This window comes from Cnephaeus nilssonii (assembly GCF_951640355.1).
Source record: "Cnephaeus nilssonii genome assembly, chromosome: 2".
NCBI lineage: Eukaryota > Metazoa > Chordata > Mammalia > Chiroptera > Vespertilionidae > Cnephaeus > Cnephaeus nilssonii.
Window position 1 is genome coordinate 49,400,376 of NC_137073.1, and position 19,589 is coordinate 49,419,964.

The 19,589-nt window shown below is 38.9% G+C and overlaps 1 protein-coding gene across 3 annotated transcripts in view; it reads right to left on the minus strand.

The window, feature by feature from the left end:
- The window catches only part of DCP2 (decapping mRNA 2), an 80,117-nt gene that overhangs the window by 19,969 nt on the left and 40,559 nt on the right, over positions 1 to 19,589 (minus strand). For all 3 annotated transcript variants that reach the window (XM_079784478.1, XM_079784477.1, XM_079784476.1), the window contains 6 exons: positions 16,489 to 16,616; positions 16,001 to 16,099; positions 7,019 to 7,171; positions 6,802 to 6,914; positions 6,585 to 6,692; positions 4,138 to 4,273 (listed from right to left, as the gene is read on the minus strand). In XM_079784478.1, the coding sequence (XP_079640604.1) occupies positions 4,138 to 4,273; positions 6,585 to 6,692; positions 6,802 to 6,914; positions 7,019 to 7,171; positions 16,001 to 16,099; positions 16,489 to 16,616 (737 nt within the window). The remainder of the gene's footprint in view (positions 1 to 4,137; positions 4,274 to 6,584; positions 6,693 to 6,801; positions 6,915 to 7,018; positions 7,172 to 16,000; positions 16,100 to 16,488; positions 16,617 to 19,589) is intronic.

The window sequence follows — 19,589 nt, forward strand, 5'->3', positions numbered from 1 at the left end:
TATTCAGAAATCAGTTGCAGTTTTATACACCAATAACAAACTATCAGAAAAATAAATTAAAAAATAAACAATCCCATGATCTCACTCATCTATGGATAATAAAGAAAATTATAAGCTGTTGAACAAAAAGATAGATACAGAGACAGTAAAGCATCAAACACAGTCAAATTACAGGGGGAAGGTTAAGGAGAGGTGGGGGAGAGAAGAGATCAACCAAAGGACTTGTTTGCATGCATATAAGCATAACCAATGGACGCAAAACTCTGGGGGGTGAGGGCATGTATGGGTGTGGGGTGGGGGGGACAATGGTAAGATATGTACACATATAATACCTTAATAAAAAAATAATAAATAAATAAATAAACAATCCCAATTCATTAAAAAAAAAAATGTACCCAGGAATAAATTTAAACAAGATGGTAAAACACCTGTGCCCAGAAAAGAATAAGTCATAGAAGAAATTGAAGATAGAAAGAAATGGAGGCATATACAGTGCTCATGAACAGGAAGAATTAGCATCATTAAAATGTCCATACTACCCATAACAATCTATTGATTCACAGCAATCCATATCAAAATACCAATGGCATTTTTCACAGAACCATAACAAATAATCCAAAAATTTGTATGTAACCACAAAAAAACCTGAATAGCCAAAGCAATCTTGATAAGAACAAAGTTGGAGGTATCTATCATGCGACCTAGTATCAAACTATACTATAAGGCTGTAGTAATCAAAACAGCATCATACTGGCATAAAAACAGACACATAGATCAATGAAGCAGAAATAAACCCACACCTATATAATCAATTAACCTATGACAAAGGAGGTAAAAATATACAATGGTGCAAAGACAGTTCTCTTCAATAAATGGTGCTGTGAAAACTAAACAGACTTGCCCTGGCTGGTTTGGCTCAGTGGATAGAGAGCATCAGCCTGCGGACTGAAGGGTCCCAAGTTGGATTCCGGTCAAGGGCACCTGCCTGGGTTGCGGGCTTGATCCCCATTGGGGGACGTGCAGGAGGCAGCCAATCAATGATTCTCTCTCATCATTGATGTTTCTATCTCTTTCCCCTCTCCCTTCCTCTCTGAAATCAATAAAGATATATTAAAAAAGAAAAAATAAGCCGAAACCGTTATGGCTCAGTGGATAGAGCGTCAGCCTGCGGACTGCAAGATCCCAGGTTCGATTCCGGTCAAGGGCATGTACCTTGGTTGCGGGCACATCCCCATTAGGGGGGTGTGCAGGAGGCAGCTGATCGATGTTTCTCTCTCATCGATGTTTCTAACTCTCTATCCCTCTCCCTTCCTCTCTGTAAAAAATCAATAAAATATAATTTAAAAATAAAGAGAAAAATAAAAACAACTAAACAGACTAATGTCACAGAAACTGATAACTTTCTTACACCATATATAAGAATAAACTCAAAATGGATTAAAGATTTCAATATAAGACCCCCCCCAAAAAAAACCCATAAAACTCCTAGAAAAATCAGTAGGCAGTAAACTCTTTCATATCACTCTAATATTTTTTTAAATATGTCTCCTCAGGGAAGGAAAACAGAAAAAGTAAACAAATGGGAGGGACTACATCAAACTTTTTAAAAGAGTTTTTTGACAGCTCAGGAAACCATCAACAAAACAAAAAGGTAGCCGAAACTGGTTTGGCTCAGTGGATAGAGCGTCGGCCTGCGGACTGGAGGGTCCCGGGTTCGATTCCGGTCAAGGGCATATACCTTGGTTGCGGGCACATCCCCAGTGGGGGGTGTGCAGGAGGCAGCTGGTCGATGTTTCTCTCTCATCGACGTTTCTAGCTCTCTATCTCTCTCCCTTCCTCCCTGTAAAAATCAATAAAATAAAATAAAAATAAAAAAAAGGTAACCTACTAAATGGGAGAAGATATTTGCCAATGATAAATCTGATAACCAGTTAATATCCAAAATACCTAAGGAACTCATATAAGTTAACACAAAAAAAACAATCTGATTTTAAAAATGAGAAGAGGCCCTGGCTGGGTAACTCAGTTGGTTAAAGTGTCCTCTTAATACACCAAGGTTGCAGGTTCGATCCCTGGTCAGGGCACATACAAGAATCAACCAATGAATGCCTAAGTAAGTAGGACAATAAAATGCTTTTTCTTGCTGAAACCGGTTTGGCTCAGTGGATAGAGCGTCGGCCTGCGGACTCAAGGGTCCCAGGTTCGATTCCGGTCAAGGGCATGTACCTTGGTTGCGGGCACATCGCCAGTAGGGGGTGTGCAAGAGGCAGCTGATCGATGTTTCTCTCTCATTGATGTTTCTAACTCTCTATCCCTCTCTCTTCCTCTCTGTAAAAAATCAATAAAATATTTTTTTTAAAAATGGTATTTCTTTCTCTCTTCCTCTCTCTCTCAAATCAATAACTTTTTTTAAAAAATGGGCAGAGGACCAGAATAGACATTTCTCCAAAGAGAACATACAGATGGCCAACGGACATGAAAAGATGCTCAACATCAGTAATCATCAAGGAAATGCAAATTAAAACCACAATGAGATATCACCTCACACCTGTCAGAATGGCTACTATCAATAAATTAAGAAACAAGTGTTGGGTAAGATGTGGAGAAAAGGGAGCCCTTGAACACTGTTGTTGAGATTACAAATTAGTGCAGCCACTATAAAAAACAGTAGAGAGGCTCCTAAAAAAATTCAAAATAGCCCAGCTGGCATGGCTCTGTGGTTGAGTGTTGACCTATGAATCAGGAGGTCACGGTTCAATTCCCGATCAGGACATATACCCAGGTTGCAGGCTTGATCTCCAGTGTAAGGCATGCAGGAGGCAGCCAATCAATGATTCTCTCTCATCATTGATGTTTCTATCTCTTTCTCCCCCTCTCTCTTCCTCTCTGAAATCAATAAAAATATTTTTAACAAGAAAAGAAAAATTAAAAATAGAACTACCATATGGCCCAGCAATCCCACTTCTGAATATTTATCTACAAAAAAATCCCAGGCACTAATTCAAAAAGATATATACACCCCTATGTTCACTGCAGCATTATTTACAACAGCCAAGATGTGGAAGCAACCTAAGTGTCTACTGATAGATAAATGGATAAAGAAGAGGTATTACTTACTAGTATATAAATGAAATATTACTCAGCCTTAAAGAAAGAATGAAATCTTAATATTCGCAACAACATGGATGTACCTAGAGGGTATTATGCTAAGTGAAATAAGTCAGACAGAGAAAGGCAAATACCATATGATTTTACTTGTATCTAAAAAACAAAGTAAACAAAACAAAAAAAAATAGAAACAAACTCACAAATACAGAGAACAAACTGATGGTTGCCAGATGAAAATCAAATTCAATTCCAGTCAAGGGAATATGCCCATGTTATGGGCTCAATCCCCAGCAAGGGGCGTGCAATTTGTTGGAAAAAGGTAAAGGGGTTAACAAGTACAAATTGGCAGTTACAAAACAGTCACAGAGATATAAAGTACAGCATAGGGAATACAGTCAATCTATAATAATAAAAATGTAATATGCTAATTAGACCAGACATCCTTCCAGATAAGCTTCCGGATGACTTTCCGAACGAAGCCAGGGCTGCAAGGGAAGCCCGGGTCCCGAGTGCCAGAGAGAAACTGGTGCCGGCAGCCAGGGGAAGAAAGGCCTACTCTTGCATGAATTTCGTGCATTGGGCCTCTAGTAATATTGTAATAACCATATATGGTGTCATATGGGTACTAGACTTAGGGTGATCGCTTTGTAAGTTATATAAATTTATAATCACTGTTTTATACCTGAAACTAATATTACATTGTATGTCGACTGCAATTGAAAAAAAAATTTAAAGAAGAGAATAAACTGTCGTATAATCATAGACTAGAATACAACACAGTAAGGAACCTTTCACTGATAGCATATATAACAAAGTCAGATGTTAATCCTTCCACTTACTGAATTTATAGCCATGCTATAAAAGTGAAGGGAGTCTCAGGCCAGCTTCAAATCACAAGTCAGGAACACAGGTTTCTTTCATCAACAATTCAGAGCTCTAAAACTATTTGATTAGCAATTCCTCAACTCAGATAGGTTTCAAAGTCAAATGACCTAAAGTTATGAAAATCTTTAAATGTATATCACTCACCTTTGCTTTTAGAAGGTCAGACATTTCAGAATGGTTATTATATGGCTTTTGCTGCAGGGGCTGCCTGTGCTTTACCCATTGGTCGCCTGGGGAACCTTCTGGAAATAACTGCTGACTGTGGCGGAATTTGGTTCGACTATACCAAGATTTAAAAAATAAAAATCACATCAGAAAATTTTCTCTTATAGCTCTTCTACCACTTTGATAATTTATCTTATAGACTACAAATTTTACTTTCTTATTGACTATCTCCCACTATTGGAGCGTAAGTCTGCTTTGTCTATTATCACCAGCATGCAGAAGAGTATTTGAATGAATTAATAATCCCAAACTTTTCTGAACTATCCACACCATCTCTTCCCTATGAGTGGTTATACATTTAAAAATGTGAAAACAATTCTGCCTAAATTTACTTGAAACAAATGTAAGTGGACTTTCCTTCTTAATAGGACAGACTACTCAATATTCTTACTGGCATGTTTAAAGTATAGTTTGATTCTACAAAGGTCAAGTATGGACTACATCCATGTTGGAAGAGGATATGAAAAATTAAGCTATACTCCAAAGCAAAATATTAAGGGGCCCAAGACAAAGGCTGAGCAAATTAAATAAAGATCTAGTCATAAAATTTTTATGCAAAATAATTTCATTATGAAAGATTGCACTCATGCAATAGTTTGGAATAAATCCCGTTCTATAGTACACTCCCATGTATAATACAATACAGTCACTAATCCAAAGAACCGTATTATTCAGTAAGATTGTTTCTGAATATTTTGGAATTCTTCCTCTTTCTCACTTAAAAATTACAATATTGCCCTAGCCGGTTTGGCACAGTGGATAGAGCATCGACCTGCGGACTGAAGGGTCCTGGGTTCAATTCCAGTCAAGGGAGTATGCCCAGGTTATGGGCTCAATCCCCAGCAAGGGGCGTGCAAGAGGCAGCTGATCAATGATTCTGTCTCATCATTGATGTTCCTATCTCTCTCTTCCTTCCTCTCTGAAAAATCAATAAAAATATATTTTAAAAATAAACCATGATCTTTAAAAATAGAATTTTAGACTCTCAACTCTTTCTTTAGACAAAATTCAGATACTTCAATACATTATCACAGACATTAGATTATGCACTAAAAACACATACTTCCCTCCCTAAGAAACCTGAAATGTGATTAAAGTAGTTGATTTATTATCTTCTTATTCTACTCTCCAACACCATAAACCCTAAGACTAAAAGGTATGGTTGTCATTTCATACAGATTTTCCAAACATGAACAGTCAATATTTTTTTCCACTCACTATTTTATAACTTTTCAGCAGTATCTTGTATCTTTCAAAACTGGCTGCATTCTTGTTTACACTTTTTAACTGTTTCACTTATATCTAGTGGTATATAATTTGATTATAATAATCAGTTTCTGATAGGCAAAAATGACATTTACATTTAGTTCAAGCGCCTGTCCTCATAAAACCCAAATAAAATGGAATATTCTCTATGTATTTAAAAAATATTCACTGTCAATGTGGTTTCCTTCTATTGTTTAATTTTTGAAGCTCTGGGATTAAAAACAGAACATCTAAATTAAAGAAAATGTAAAAAGCAACTCTTTTAACCTAACATAGGCAAAGTTCTAACAAATTGACTACAAATATATGCTTATTGAACAAAATTACTCAGCCTACTCTGTAATTATGATTTATACGTTATTAAGTTCCAACCAAGAAAATGTTCTTGTGGTTTATAACCATGTAATAGTCACTCTTTATAGTATGAGGCAAAGAAAAGAAGCCCACCCAAGTCTTCAGTTCTTTCTGGACAAGTAATACATGAGCATCCTTCATCTCCTCTACACAAGAAACAGACCTCAACATATGCTCCATTCAACCGTTTTCAGAAACTCGAGTATCTCTAAAGTAGAATATGAGAGCCCTAACAGGTTTGGCTCAGTGGACAGAGCGTCGGCCTGCGGACTCAAGGGTCCCTGGTTCGATTCTGGTCAAGGGCATGTACCTTGGTTGCGGGCACATAACAAGTAGGGAGTGTGCAGGAGGCAGCTGATCGATGTTTCTCTCTCATTGATGTTTCTAACTATCCCTCTCCCTTCCTCTGTAAAAAATCAATAAAATATATATTTAAAAATAAAATAAAGTAGAATATGAGAACAGAGAAGTAACAGTATAAACACACACAGATGATTTCTCTTTTCCTCCTCTTCGATCTATCCATCTCAAGAGTCGGTACCCTTTGTATACTTTTTAAAATGTGCCAAAAGCTCCTTCCCTTTCATCTCATAAACGTTTTAAAAACCCAGTAACAAAATAGTTCCTATAAAGGAATCCAACACCTCTGCAAACTTTAGAAGCAAAATGCTACTGTATTAAAAACTATCAGAAAGTCAGAATCCTATGAATATATTTCTTTTTCTTTTTTTAATATATTTCTTTACCTCAATTTTTCCACAGTAGGTTTAGCTGGTGTGCTACTAGTTGAGGAAAATCCATTGTCACTGTCTGAGGAATCTCCAAATCTTCGAGAAAGCCAGTCCCTTAATGGTCTATGGAAACATTAAGAATTCACCTTTAAAACTTGGCTATATGAAGAAACTGAGTATCAGAATTATGAAGGTTAGTTGTTGTTTTTTATTTCAAGAAATATGAACATACCTGATAAAGGGAATAGCCATAAAAAATTTGTTAGGAGCCAAACCAAGTTTGGATTTTGGGGTCATATCATTTCTATGACAGGGCAATTTCTCTATGGAGAACCATTCAATGTTCTGAAACACAAGAAAAAATAATTCACTTAGTTAATGATTATCAGAGTTTCTGAAAGCAATTTCCTACTTCATCCAGCAACCTGAAAGTATTTTCAATTCCATACCCGAATTTCTCTTCTGGTTTTCGGGTTAAATTTTGTGTCTTTTGGAATTCCTGGAATGATGTACAAACGAGCAAGCTGGTCATTTATTCGAAGTTCAATGTAATCATCCTTACAAATATAATCTTTGATATCAAAACCAGTTTCTTCAAAAACCTGGAAATAAAAAATTTGGGTGATAATTTTCAATTTTTTTATATATATGTATTTTATTTATTTGTTTATTTATTTATTTATTTTACAGAGAGGAAGGGAGAGGGATAGTTAGAAACATCAATGAGAGAGAAACAACGATCAGCTGCCTCCTGAACACTCCCTACTGGGGATGTGCCCACAACCAAGGTACATGCCCTTGACCGGAATCGAACCCGGGACCTTTGAGTCTGCTGGCCGACGCTCTATCCACTGAGCCAAACCGGCTAGGGCGATAATTTTCAATTTTTGCTGTCAGACCTCCAATTTATTAAAATTTGCTTATTTCAAAGGTGAAAATTCAGGTATATCCAGGCAATTAAAGCACTAGGCAGGAAATCAGAATATTCCAGGGTCTAGTTCTAGCTCTGCCTCTATTGAATTGTTCCACTATGGTAAAACTTCTTTACATATCTGAGTCTAAGTTTCTTCAGCTATTCAATGAAGGGAGATGTGTGATATTGTGATTTACAATAATAAATATATTTTGACTTGGTCTTCTTCTTTCTGGTGCACAGTTCCTAAAACCCTTGGAATTTCCTAAGTGATAAGAGCATCAAAAGTATCTTTTGTTATGTTAATGAAATGATTTTTTAAAATATTTTTATTGATTTCAGAGAGGAAAGGAGAGGGTTAAAGAGAGAGAAACATCAATGATTTGAGAGAATCATTGATCAGCTGCCTCCTGCATGCCCCCTACTTACTGGGGATCAAGCTTGCAACCAAAGCATGTGCCCTTAGCCAGAATTGAACCTGGGACCCTTCAGTCGGCAGGCCGTTGCTCTATCCACTGAGCCAAACCAGCGAGGGCAATGAAGTGATTTTTAAGCCCACTGGGAAGGATGGAGGCTTGGTTCCCAGGAGAACCAACCAAGTGAGTAGAGGGTTGGAACCCTCCAGGGAGGGAAGAGAGGCTGAGACTGGACTCATTAGCTATGGCCAATGATTTAATAGGCTATACCAGTCACAAACCCTCCACAAAAACCCAAGAGAACAGATTTCAAGAACTTCAAGGTTTTTGATCACGAGGAGATTTGGAGAATGCTGCTCTAGGAGAAGGCATGGAAACTACACGCACTTTCCCCATCCCTTGCCCTATGCATCTCGTCCATCTCGCTGTTCCTGAGTTATATTGTTTTCTAATTAATCAGTGCTTTGTAAGTAAAATGTTTTTCTGAGTTCTGTGAGATACAGGATCCATGAATCGATATATATACCAAACTACAGATTTTAAAATGTCTTATATAAATAAAACTGTTTTTCAAACATGAAAATGGAATTGTGAATACTAACATTTAAATGGACAGATTTCAAAAGTACAGCTACAACCAACTGGGTGGGGGTGGGGATATAAATGCAAAAGAACTGAAAACTAGGGAGCTGGGTTAATGGTTCTAAGACTGCCTTTCCTCAGTAAGGCCTCAAAGGCTGCAGGAGGATGAACTGAAAAAACGTAAATCTCAGGAATTAATGTTACATCTAACCCTGTCACCTTTTCATCAACCAAAGAAGCCATGCTTAATCTGATTAAATACTGGGCTTCTGTTTAAAACAAAAAACCATTAGTCTCTTCTAGACTTAAAGTTCTTCTTCAAGTAACAATTATATTACTCTGACAATGTCCTTACCCACTTCACCCGCAAAATCAAAACAACTCTGGACTCTCAGTGGCTAAAAATTACTGTGGATCTTTTATGCTGGAGTTCCTCCCCTTCCCTCTATATTTAGCATCTCCTCATCAACCAATGGAACAGAGACATTAAAACATGTGCACAGGCCTGAATCTCTTACAAGGTAAGCGTGTGGAGGAACTTCCTACTCAATCTTTTTATCTCTTCCCTCCTTGTCAGTTCATGTACATCTTCCTATCTTCCTCAATCGGGAACATCTATACTTCTCTCAGGCATGTGAAGTCTGTGACTGTCAATTTAAGTTCCTCCAGGACACCTAACTCATTTCTATCACAATTTCTATACACTCCTAAATATGCTAAAATACGTATTGATTGTCTTGGCTGGGTGGCTCAGCTGGTTGGAGCATCATCCCGTATACCAAAAGGTTGCAGGTTCGATTTCTGATCAGGGCAGTATTTACCAAGAAAATTTTTGAATAACACACATGTACAGACACAAATGACAAAAAAAAATTATATTGATCTGACAGAAAGTGGAGGAAAGAAGAAAAGAGGAAAGAAGGAGAGGGGGAGAGAGAAAGGGAGAGATGGAGAGGGGGAAAAAGAGAGAAGACAGACAGACAGACATGCCCCCAGAAGAGAGAGAGGGAGAGGGGTGAGAGAGAGAAAAAGAGAGATTAATTCATCAGTTGCCTCCCACACATGCCCCGACTGGGGATCGAACCCACAACCTGGTTATGTGCCCTGACCAGGAATCGAACCTACCACATTTTAAGCAGGGGACAACACTCCAACCAACAGAGCTACACTAGTCAGGGCACAATAAAAAATTTTAATATCACACCTTCTGTGAATCAAATCCATTCCTATATCTGTAATGCATAGTTAATTTTCCTGGCACATGGAATACATTAACTTCTCAAAAAATACCAGATAAAAATCCCTAAGATTTAAAAACATGATACTCAAAGAGCACCAGCATAGACAAATGATGAAATCATCTACCTATGTCCTTTAAGTCTAGGAAGAGGTAAAATAAGCCAACCAGTAGATCCTCTGTATAAATTCTACAGATAAAATCATACAATTGCAGAGTCAAATTCATTACAATAAAACATATTGTTTGGCCAAATATAAGCAACAATATAAAATCTTAAAACTACAAGTGAACTGCCAAGTATCACTTGCCTGTTCTCAAGATCAGCTGATGTTTCACCACAACTAACAACAAAAATAGTGAGGTTATCCTAACATATTCTTTCAACAATATCTAGAAAACATTTTTCATTTTTGTCCTAAATCTACTTCACTGAATAAAAGTGATCAGAAAAAAAAACAATTAACAAAGGTGAACCAAAAGGTCAAAAGAGAAAATTGGCAATTACTAAGTAAGATGAACCTTAGCTTTCTGTCAACAATCATTCAAACCTTCTCCCTGACCCTGGTCGGGTAAGCTCAGTTGATTAGATAGAGCAGTGATGGGCAATCTTTTGAGCTTGGTGTGTCAAACTTCGCCAAAAAACTAAGCATAACTCGGGTAGTGTGTCACTTTGAGGAAAAAACATTATTTCGCAAATGTTTCATCCTCAGGAGCAGCAAATATTTCATCCTCGGCATGCGGCCACCTCAGCGGCCGCGTGTCATCAGAAATGGCTACGCGTGCCGAAGCCGGTTTGGCTCAGTGGACAGAGCGTCGGCCTGCGGACTCAAGGGTCCCGGGTTCGATTCCAGTCAAGGGCATGTACCTTGGTTGCGGGCACATCACCGGTGGGGGGTGTGCAGGAGGCAGCTGATCGATGTTTCTCTCTCATCGATGTTTCTAACTTTCTATCCCTCTCTCTTCCTCTCTGTAAAAAACTCAATAAAAAAAAATACTCTCTTTAAAAAAAAGAAGAAATGGCTACGCGTGTCAGTGCTGACACGCGTGTCATAGGTTCGCCATCACTGAGATAGAGCATCATCCCCTTATGACATGGTTGTAAGTTTGATTCCCGTTCAGGGCACATTCAACAATCAATCAATGAATGCATTAGTGCAGTGGTCGGCAAACTCATTAGCCAACAGAGCCAAATATCAACAGTACAATGATTGAAATTTCTTTTGAGAGCCAAATTTTTTAAAGTTAAACTATATAGATAGGTACATTGTTATTAACTTAATTAGGGTACTCCTAAGCTGGCCTTTGCTAAAAACTCAAGGGGCCATAAAGCCGCATGTCGCTCACGAGCAGCAGTTTGCCGACCACTGCATTAGTGAAACAACAAAATAGGTTTCTTTCAAATAAATTTAAAAAACAAACAAAAAACCTTCTTCCTGAGAAGCCGACTTGCCCCTGCTTCTTTAAGCTCAGTCCATATACACAGTCCTTATGGGATGTGGCAATATATAGTGAAATAATAATATAATTATAATAAACCAAAATAAAATGCTATAAGAATCAAATTAAAATATTAGCAACGTAATATAAGGGTAATCATCCATGGTAGAACAGCATAACTTACAAGCAAGAGAAAAGGTGCTTAAGACATCAGCCTAAGTCTAATGAATGGCAGCTGAAAATTAGGACAAAACCTCTCCTTATATGTTAATAAGGTGAAAATGAAAGGAACAATGTGATATTAATATAAACTCCTATAAAGAATGGAATAGCGATCTAATTTTCATCTGAGACTGAACACTGGTGGTTCCTCCTCTCAAACAGTGCTGCTTATCTTATACTGCAGCACCACCCAGTAGCAGAATGACAAACTGCAACTCTAGAACTAGTTGAATACTTTCATCCCTCAAAAATGGCAACTGCTATGGACTGAACTGTCTGTGTTCCTTCAAATTCTTATGCTGAAGTCCGAGCCCTCAACGTGTCTATATTTGGAGATAGGGCCTGTGAGGTGATAAAGGTTAAAAGAAGTCATATGGGTGGGATTAATAGGGCTAATGCTCTTATAAGAAAAGGAAGACACACTAGTTCCTCTCTCTCTGGCATCCAGGAAAGGCCTTGTGAACATACAGTGAGAAGGCTGCCAGCTGCAAGCCAGGATGAGAGCTCTCACCAGGAATCCAATAAGCAGGTACCTTGATCTTGGACTTCCCAAACTCAGAACTAAGAATTTCTGTTCTTTAAGTCACCCAATCTGTGGTATTTTGTTGTGGCAGCCTATGTAGACTAATACAGCAATACTCTACCTTAATACCAAAATCTTTCTCTCTTTATGACGACGGTGGTCATTTAAAAATCAGGAATACAAGTCAAAAGACTTGCGTTTAAAAATTCTAATCTAGGGAGCATTTGAGATCTTGCTTCTCAGCAACTGTCATCAGTTTGAGCTCAAATAAACTCGTAAAAAAATTGTTTTAATTCTAATCCAAAATTTTATATAAATTAAACTCAAGCCTTTTCTGACAAGGTCCTTTATCAGGATGTTATATAGATCAAAAAAGAGAGAAGTTAAGATCAATTCTTATTATCAAAGTGAAATATTTTTTCCCTGAATTTAAGGAACTACTGTTTCTCAGAGCAAAACAAAAACTCTAAAACAAACAAAAATTTCATATTGATCCAAATCAGAAAGGTAAATTTTATTAGAAGATACACTTAAAAAATCACAAATTATTTCTGTTTAAATCTGTTTGTGTTTAGAAATACCCATTTGCAAATATTCCTGACTACCTAAATTGTAGTAGTAAAGAACATTGATGCCAGGACCCATTTACCAGGGTTTTACATGCCTATTCTTCTGCTTACTAACTGTGTGACATTGGGCACATTAATAAACTGCTCAGTTTCAGTTCTTTGCCTGTAAAATGGAGACAACCTCCCATAATGGTTGTATCCCTCCCCAAAAGACTCTCTTAGATCCTATTATCCACACTCCATTCTCCTATTCCCCATGCCCTAAGAATAAATTTTATTTACTTTCTTACAAATTATGGTAATCTCTAGTCATTACTGAAATTAGCACCACATGAACAGGACCACCTTATGTTAGTATCCCAGAGCAGAGAACAAGATAAAGCAAAATGAAAACTGGGTGCCTCAGTTCACAGGTTAATTGCCTCTCTCTTACCCCAAATATCCTATTTCTGCATCATCCTGATTCTTTCCAATATCTACACTAATAAAAGAGAAATATGCAAATTGGCCCTACCTCCACAACATCCACCAGCCAATCAGGAGTGAGTATGCAAATTAACCCAACAAAGATGGTGAGTTAATTTGCTTATGCAGGCACGGAGCGGCTGGGCGGGGCAGGACTCCTATGAGGGGGAGGGCGGGGGCAGAGGGAGCTACAGGAGTGGCGCTCCAGCCGGAGCACAAGACTGAAGGCTCCGACTGGAGCGAAGGCGGAAGGCGGTGGCCGGAGCAAAGGCCTGGGTCCCAGGTGTCAGAGGAAAACCGGTGCCGGCAGCCAGGGGAAGGAAGGCCTATTCTTGCACGAATCTTCGTGCAACAGGCCTCTAGTCCTATATAATAATATTCAAATCAACCAAACAGTGGATCGACCGGTTGCTATGACACTCGCTGACCACCAGGGGGCAGATGCTCAATGCAGGAGCTGCCGCCTGGTGGTCAGTGAGCTCCCACAGGTGGAGCGCTGCTCAGCCGAGCACAGCAGCGGTGGCGGGAATCTCTCCCGCCTCCGTGGCAGCACTAAGGATGTCCCCCGAGGGCTCCCGGGCTGTGAGAGGGCGCAGGCTGGGCTGAGGGACCTGCCACTTGAGTGCACGAATTTCGTGCACCGAGCCTCTGGTAGTGCATAACACTCCTCACAGAGAGGGTTCTAGTGGTAGATGCAGATAGACCTTTTAGGTCCAGGGTACTTCAGTTTAACAAGTGTTGGTATCTGATTTCCTCCAAGTTCTCCCAAGACTCAATTATAGAGACAGCTGAGCTGAGCTCACTCCGTTTAGCCTAAATTTGTTATTCCAGTTAATGTAGTGTCTTTTCAGAACCTCATGACAACTATCTCTGCCATAAGTCTAACTCCATGAACAGGGCTACAGATCAATACCTCTAAGTAAGATGCTATGGTTCCTATTTTGTCCTTCTTTAGAAGTAAGAGGACTACAGAGTTGGAAGACTAAAAGGGAAGACTTTACAAGTGCTCCACAGCATCTCCTGCCATCATGAGAAGGCAGGGTTCTTTGGAAAAGCCCAATAATGCTGGGAATAGAAGGCAGCAAGAAAACAGGAAGACCAAATATGAGATGGACTGACTCCATAAAAGAAGCCATCAGCATAAGTCTTCTGGAGCCAAGCAAGGCTGTTGAGGACAGAACACTGTAGATAATATCAATCATTCAGAGTTGTCAAGAGCTAGAGCCAACTCAATAGCACATAACATACATATACACACACACACACTAACACACACACACACACACACACACTAACACACACACAGAAAGAAAGAATATGGCAATTCCTCACCTGCTTCCTAAACAGCTTTCAATTTTTTTTTAAGAATATTTTTTTATTTTTTAAATATATTTTATTGATTTTTTTTACAGAGAGGAAGAGAGAGGGATAGAGTTAGAAACATTGATGAGAGAGAAACATCGATCAGCTGCCTCCTGCACACCCCCTACTGGGGATGTGCCCGCAACCAAGGTACCTGCCCTTGACCGGAATCGAACCTGGGACCCTTGAGTCCGCAGGCCGACGCTCTATCCACTGAGCCAAACCGTTTTCGGCCAGCTTTCAATTTTCAAGGGGTGTGCATAATCCTGCACTTACTTATATATAACTAGAGGCCCGATGCAAGAAATTCGTGCACAGAGGGGGAGGGGGTCCCTCAGCCTGGCCTGCAACAACACCAGTATCCCGCGCCCCAGCCAGCCTCTGGCCAGAGGCCCTCCCGCCTTCCCTCACCCCCTCCCTCCACGGGCTGGGGCGCACAGGACGCTGGGGCTCATCGCTGGGGCGCCGCTGCCAGCCACTATGGGCGCCACCATCTTTTGTAACGGAGTTATGGTTAATTTGCATATTACCCTTTTAATAGATAGGGTGGCTTTGTCTATAAGCTGTTGCAAATACTTGCTTAAATAAGCTATTTCATACTGAATTTAAAATGCAGCAGTTTTGTTTGTCACATCCTACTCCAAAGTAAATAACCACTAATGATTTTTGTCTGATAAATAATTACTAGTGGTTTATAAAAATGTTAACTAGTATCCCTCACAAATAATTACACCCAAACTTAAACCAGGACATGAACAGTGCTGCAGGAAAATACTGAGTCAAAAATAGTAATGATGATAAACACTAAGGAACTGATAAATAAGAACACAGTACACAATCTATCACAAGGTACTACATAATTAATGCCAAGCAAAAGATAAAGACAACAAGTGCTATTATAGTTCAGAGACTACTGTGAGATAAAGCTGACTCATTATAGATTTAAAAAGAGAATTTTAAGTATGAATAAACTTTAGAAACTATCCACGCTAAACCTCATCTTACAAATAAAAAGGTCAGTTCCTGGGTATAGAACTAGTTGGTGACAATACTTCAGAAAAAAAAAAAAAAAAAAAAGAGGATAAATTGAGCTGGGTCTAGAAAGGTACCTAGATAGGATTTGAAAAGTTGGGAAGAAGAGAGAAGTTCCAGTAGGAAAAATTATAAGCAAAAGTTTAAGGCTGAGACAAACCAGTCAAATTCAAGGGACAAACAATAAATCCTTTTGATTGTAAATAAAAACAAATTTAGGAAGGCTAAGTTTTCTGTTGGAGTAAGGAAGGGAGTATCAATACTTAAAGAATTAAACTTTATCCTATAGGTAGTAGGAAGCTAGAGTGGGTTTTGAACAACAAATGTCAATTTCTTAGAAAAGCTCAAATTGTGCCTTGTCTGGAAGCCAAGATTAAAAAAAAAAAAAGATAAATTGAACCAAATATTTTACTAATTGCAAATCCAATTCTAAAAGGAAACTAAGAAGAAATGATATCCCTCCCCATAAGAGTTAGAGATAATAGACAATGAAAGAAAATAGAAACAGGGAGCATTATCTCAATTCTTTGAGGTTCTGCTTCCCGGCATATGTCGACAGTTTGGCTCCAATAAACTCACAAAAATTCTTAAAAAAAAGAAAATAGAAACAAATAAGGGAAGAGGAAATGACAGAGAGATGTGACTAAAAGAAGCAACAGTTGTAACTCACCTCTCTAGCAGCACAATCATGAGGAGCTTCTTCTTTATTTACTTTTCCTTTTGGAAATCCCCAGCCCGATTTTGCTAGGTATCCCTGAACCAGTAGTACCTACAAAACAAGCAGAGATAGAAATAAAACTTGTCTTGCTTTCCCACACTCCTTTCTAAAAGTCAAACGTGTTTTTCTCCTTCCTTCAGGTAACTGTTATCACCAGTAATTTGATACAGTACTTGCTTTATCTCCCATGACTCTGGATATACTACTAGCGTGAAGGAAGGCATTCTGCCCATTTTAAAGTATTCCTTCAACAATGAAAGGGCACTTTGCAATAAGCCATACTGTAACAAGTATAAAATAGTAACACAGAATGCAGACAAAATTCGCAAAATTTGACCTTTCAGCACTAAAAATCTAATGTATTTTTAAAAACCTCAATTTCAAACATTTGTAGAAATTGTATATAGTTTTCACTAAAAATCTTTTGTTTTATTACTCACATTTTCAAGTGTCTCATCAAGAATAATTGCACCATATGTTGGTACTCCCATTTTATACTCCTTCCATTCATCCAAAACTTTTTCCACGTCTTCGCCTTGAGGCAACAAAAATGGACAATGACTGAAGAGTATACATAGTGTTAAGGAAGTTACTTTCTCCCCTAATACAGCCTGAGCACATATATACAGAAAGAGACGTACTTAAATCAACTGTGTATTTTCTATGAAATTACTCAAATGTTCACCTCACTTAATTTTAACCCTCTTGCTTTTGTTTTTTCACATTTGTTTTGTCTTGAACACATCATTGTTAACTTGTGCATTTAGCCTAGATACTAATTAAGTAAGCTTTGGTTACTCATAGTCCTGGATCCCTAAGTGAACATAAATAAATTCAGGACCATGTGAACACCTCAAATATTTCTCATTAAGTGAGTCAAATTCATCATATCAGGAGTCAACAGACACTGAAGTGAAGAGCAAGAAACAAGTATAGTATACATACTGGTAAAAGGTAGAAAATGTCAGAACAAGTTAAAGTGGTTAAATGTGGAAGTAGAACTAGGGATGAAGTATACCACTCTACATACTGTGTTTCTTTACCATTTGCATGTATTGCTTTTATAATTAAAAACATTTTTAAGACAAGATTTACTAAGGATTATAGAAAAAGGTAAATCTGGGTATTAAATAAAATACAGCCTGTTTCAAAAGAAATTGGGCATGCCCCCTCCCAAAAACTGGGCAGAGTAAAATAAAATTTTTTTAAAAAGTAAATAAAACTTAAACCTGCACAGTACAGGAAGGGGCAAAAGCAGGTTTACAATTGTGAGTACACAAAACACAGAGTTTATTTTTGAGTTACTACAGGCCTGGTGCACGAAATTCGTGCATGGGGAGGGGGGGATCCCCTCAGCCCAGCCTGCACCCTCTCCAATCCGGAACCCCTCAGGGGATGTCCGACTGCCGGTTTAGGGATCAGGCCTAAACCGGCAGTCGGACATCCCTCTCACAGTCCAGGACCGCTGGCACCTAACTACTCATCTGCCTGCCTGCCTGATCGCCCCTAACTGCCCACCCTGCCCCCCTGCTGGCCTGGTCACCCCACTGCCCCACCCCTGCCTGCCTGTTAACCCCGAACAGGCCCCCCTGTCAGCTTGGTCACCCCACACAGCCTGTTCAGTCATTTGGTAGTCCCTCACTAAGCCCCCTGCTGGCCTGGTCGCCCCACGCAGCCTGCGTTCGGTCGTCTGTCTGGTTGTTTCCATCGTGACAGCCCCTGGCTTTTTATATATTAGGTTGTATTACCAGTGTCCTGGTGCATGGATTCGTGCACATTAAAAGGAAATTAATTAGAATAAATATTTTAATATCACTACTCGCCCTTTCTCCATAATAGAAGTGTCAACCAAGTTCACAATCGACAATGACAGATCGAAACACATGCGTGCAATTGGCACTAGCGAGAGATTTATATGTATCTCGCATGCACGAGTCAACTTAGCCTTTTATATATATAAAATAAACTTGCTTAATTAGACCTGCTTTCTGATTTAGCTAAACTTTTTCTAGTCCAGTGAAGCACCCCAACTTCTCTTTCAGATAATTGTCAGCAACATAGCAGTAAATATCAACACAAAGCAGATTATTATTGTAGATTACACAGGGAGAACAAAGGGTAAAATATTTAACTGCAGCAGTGTTTGACTATATTCTTTGCAGTGAGAAAACCTGAAGTCATTTTTAAGTTCCACAATTTCTTACTTCTTTTCAGTCTGGTCAAGTTTCTAAACTTTCTAAACCTCTGTTTTCCAGCTAATGAAAATAGGATTCTACCAAGTCTCCTATCTACCTACTCCAGGACTTCTGTGAGGATCAAATGAGATGAGGAATGTGAAAACGCTTCACAGACATTTGGTTAAAGTATAAAACATTTGCACCTGGTTATAAAGCAAGTTGTGTTCCTGGGCTGAAGAAACTCCAAGGAGGCCAGTCGCTAAGAAGAGAAAGCCGGGCATTGCTACGTGACATCATTACCGGGCGCCCACAGAGGCCGTTTCTGGGCTGGGCTGGGCTGTGGGCAGCATTTAGAGCCATGGGGGTCTTGGCAACATTGGCTGCAATTTGATGGGCTGCCACTCCAGGGTGGTGGCAGGACTTAGGTCCCACTTGGGGGAAGCCAAGTGTTGGTTTGTCGGAGCCAGGTCCGTGGTGCCATTTCTTTTTAATAGCCAGTGCGCATCATGGCAGCTCCTGCATTGAGCATCTGCCCCTGGTGGCCTGTGAGCATCATAGGTACCAGTCAATGGTCGGACGGACACTTAGGCTTTTATATATATAAATGTTTCTATCTCTCTCTCCCTCTCCCTTCCTCACTGAAATCAATAAAAATATTTTGAAAAAACAGAGAAATACCGCAGGAATAGAGATAATGTCCAATAGTTCAGAGACCAGGTACTTGTCCAGTTTTTCTTTCTTTTCCTTCTCCCTACAACATTCCTAATTTCAAGGTGCATCAGTGCCTCCACAAAGCAGTATTATCAAATTTTTCTAAGTATTAAACAACTTCTTTAAAAATAACAAAAAAGGGTTAGCAAGAAAAAGTACATCAACTGATTTAACTTTGTAAACTATTTACACTCTTCATTTATCCATTTTTTCCTACCCCAGAACCACACAAAATAAGTGAAATGACCAAGTTCAAGATACACACTTGAAATTAACAGTGAAAAGAACCTGGTAAGTACTTACCTCAAGTCCATACAATTAGCAAGTAACAGAACCTAATCTAAAATAACCATTTTCCCACTCACAACTCTTCAATCCTCTGTCATACTTAATAGTAATAAAAGCAATTCAATTTAAACAATGGAGTGAAAATTTTTTAAATGCTATTTTTATTTAGTGGGATTATTTAATTTAAAAACCCCATAACATACACTGAATAACTGTTAATTATCAAAACCATTAGCAATTCACGCCGAAACCGGTTTGGCTCAGTGGATAGAGCGTCGGCCTGTGGACTCAAGGGTCCCAGGTTCGATTCCGGTCAAGGGCATGTACATTGGTTGCGGGCACATCACCAGTAGGGGGTGTGCAAG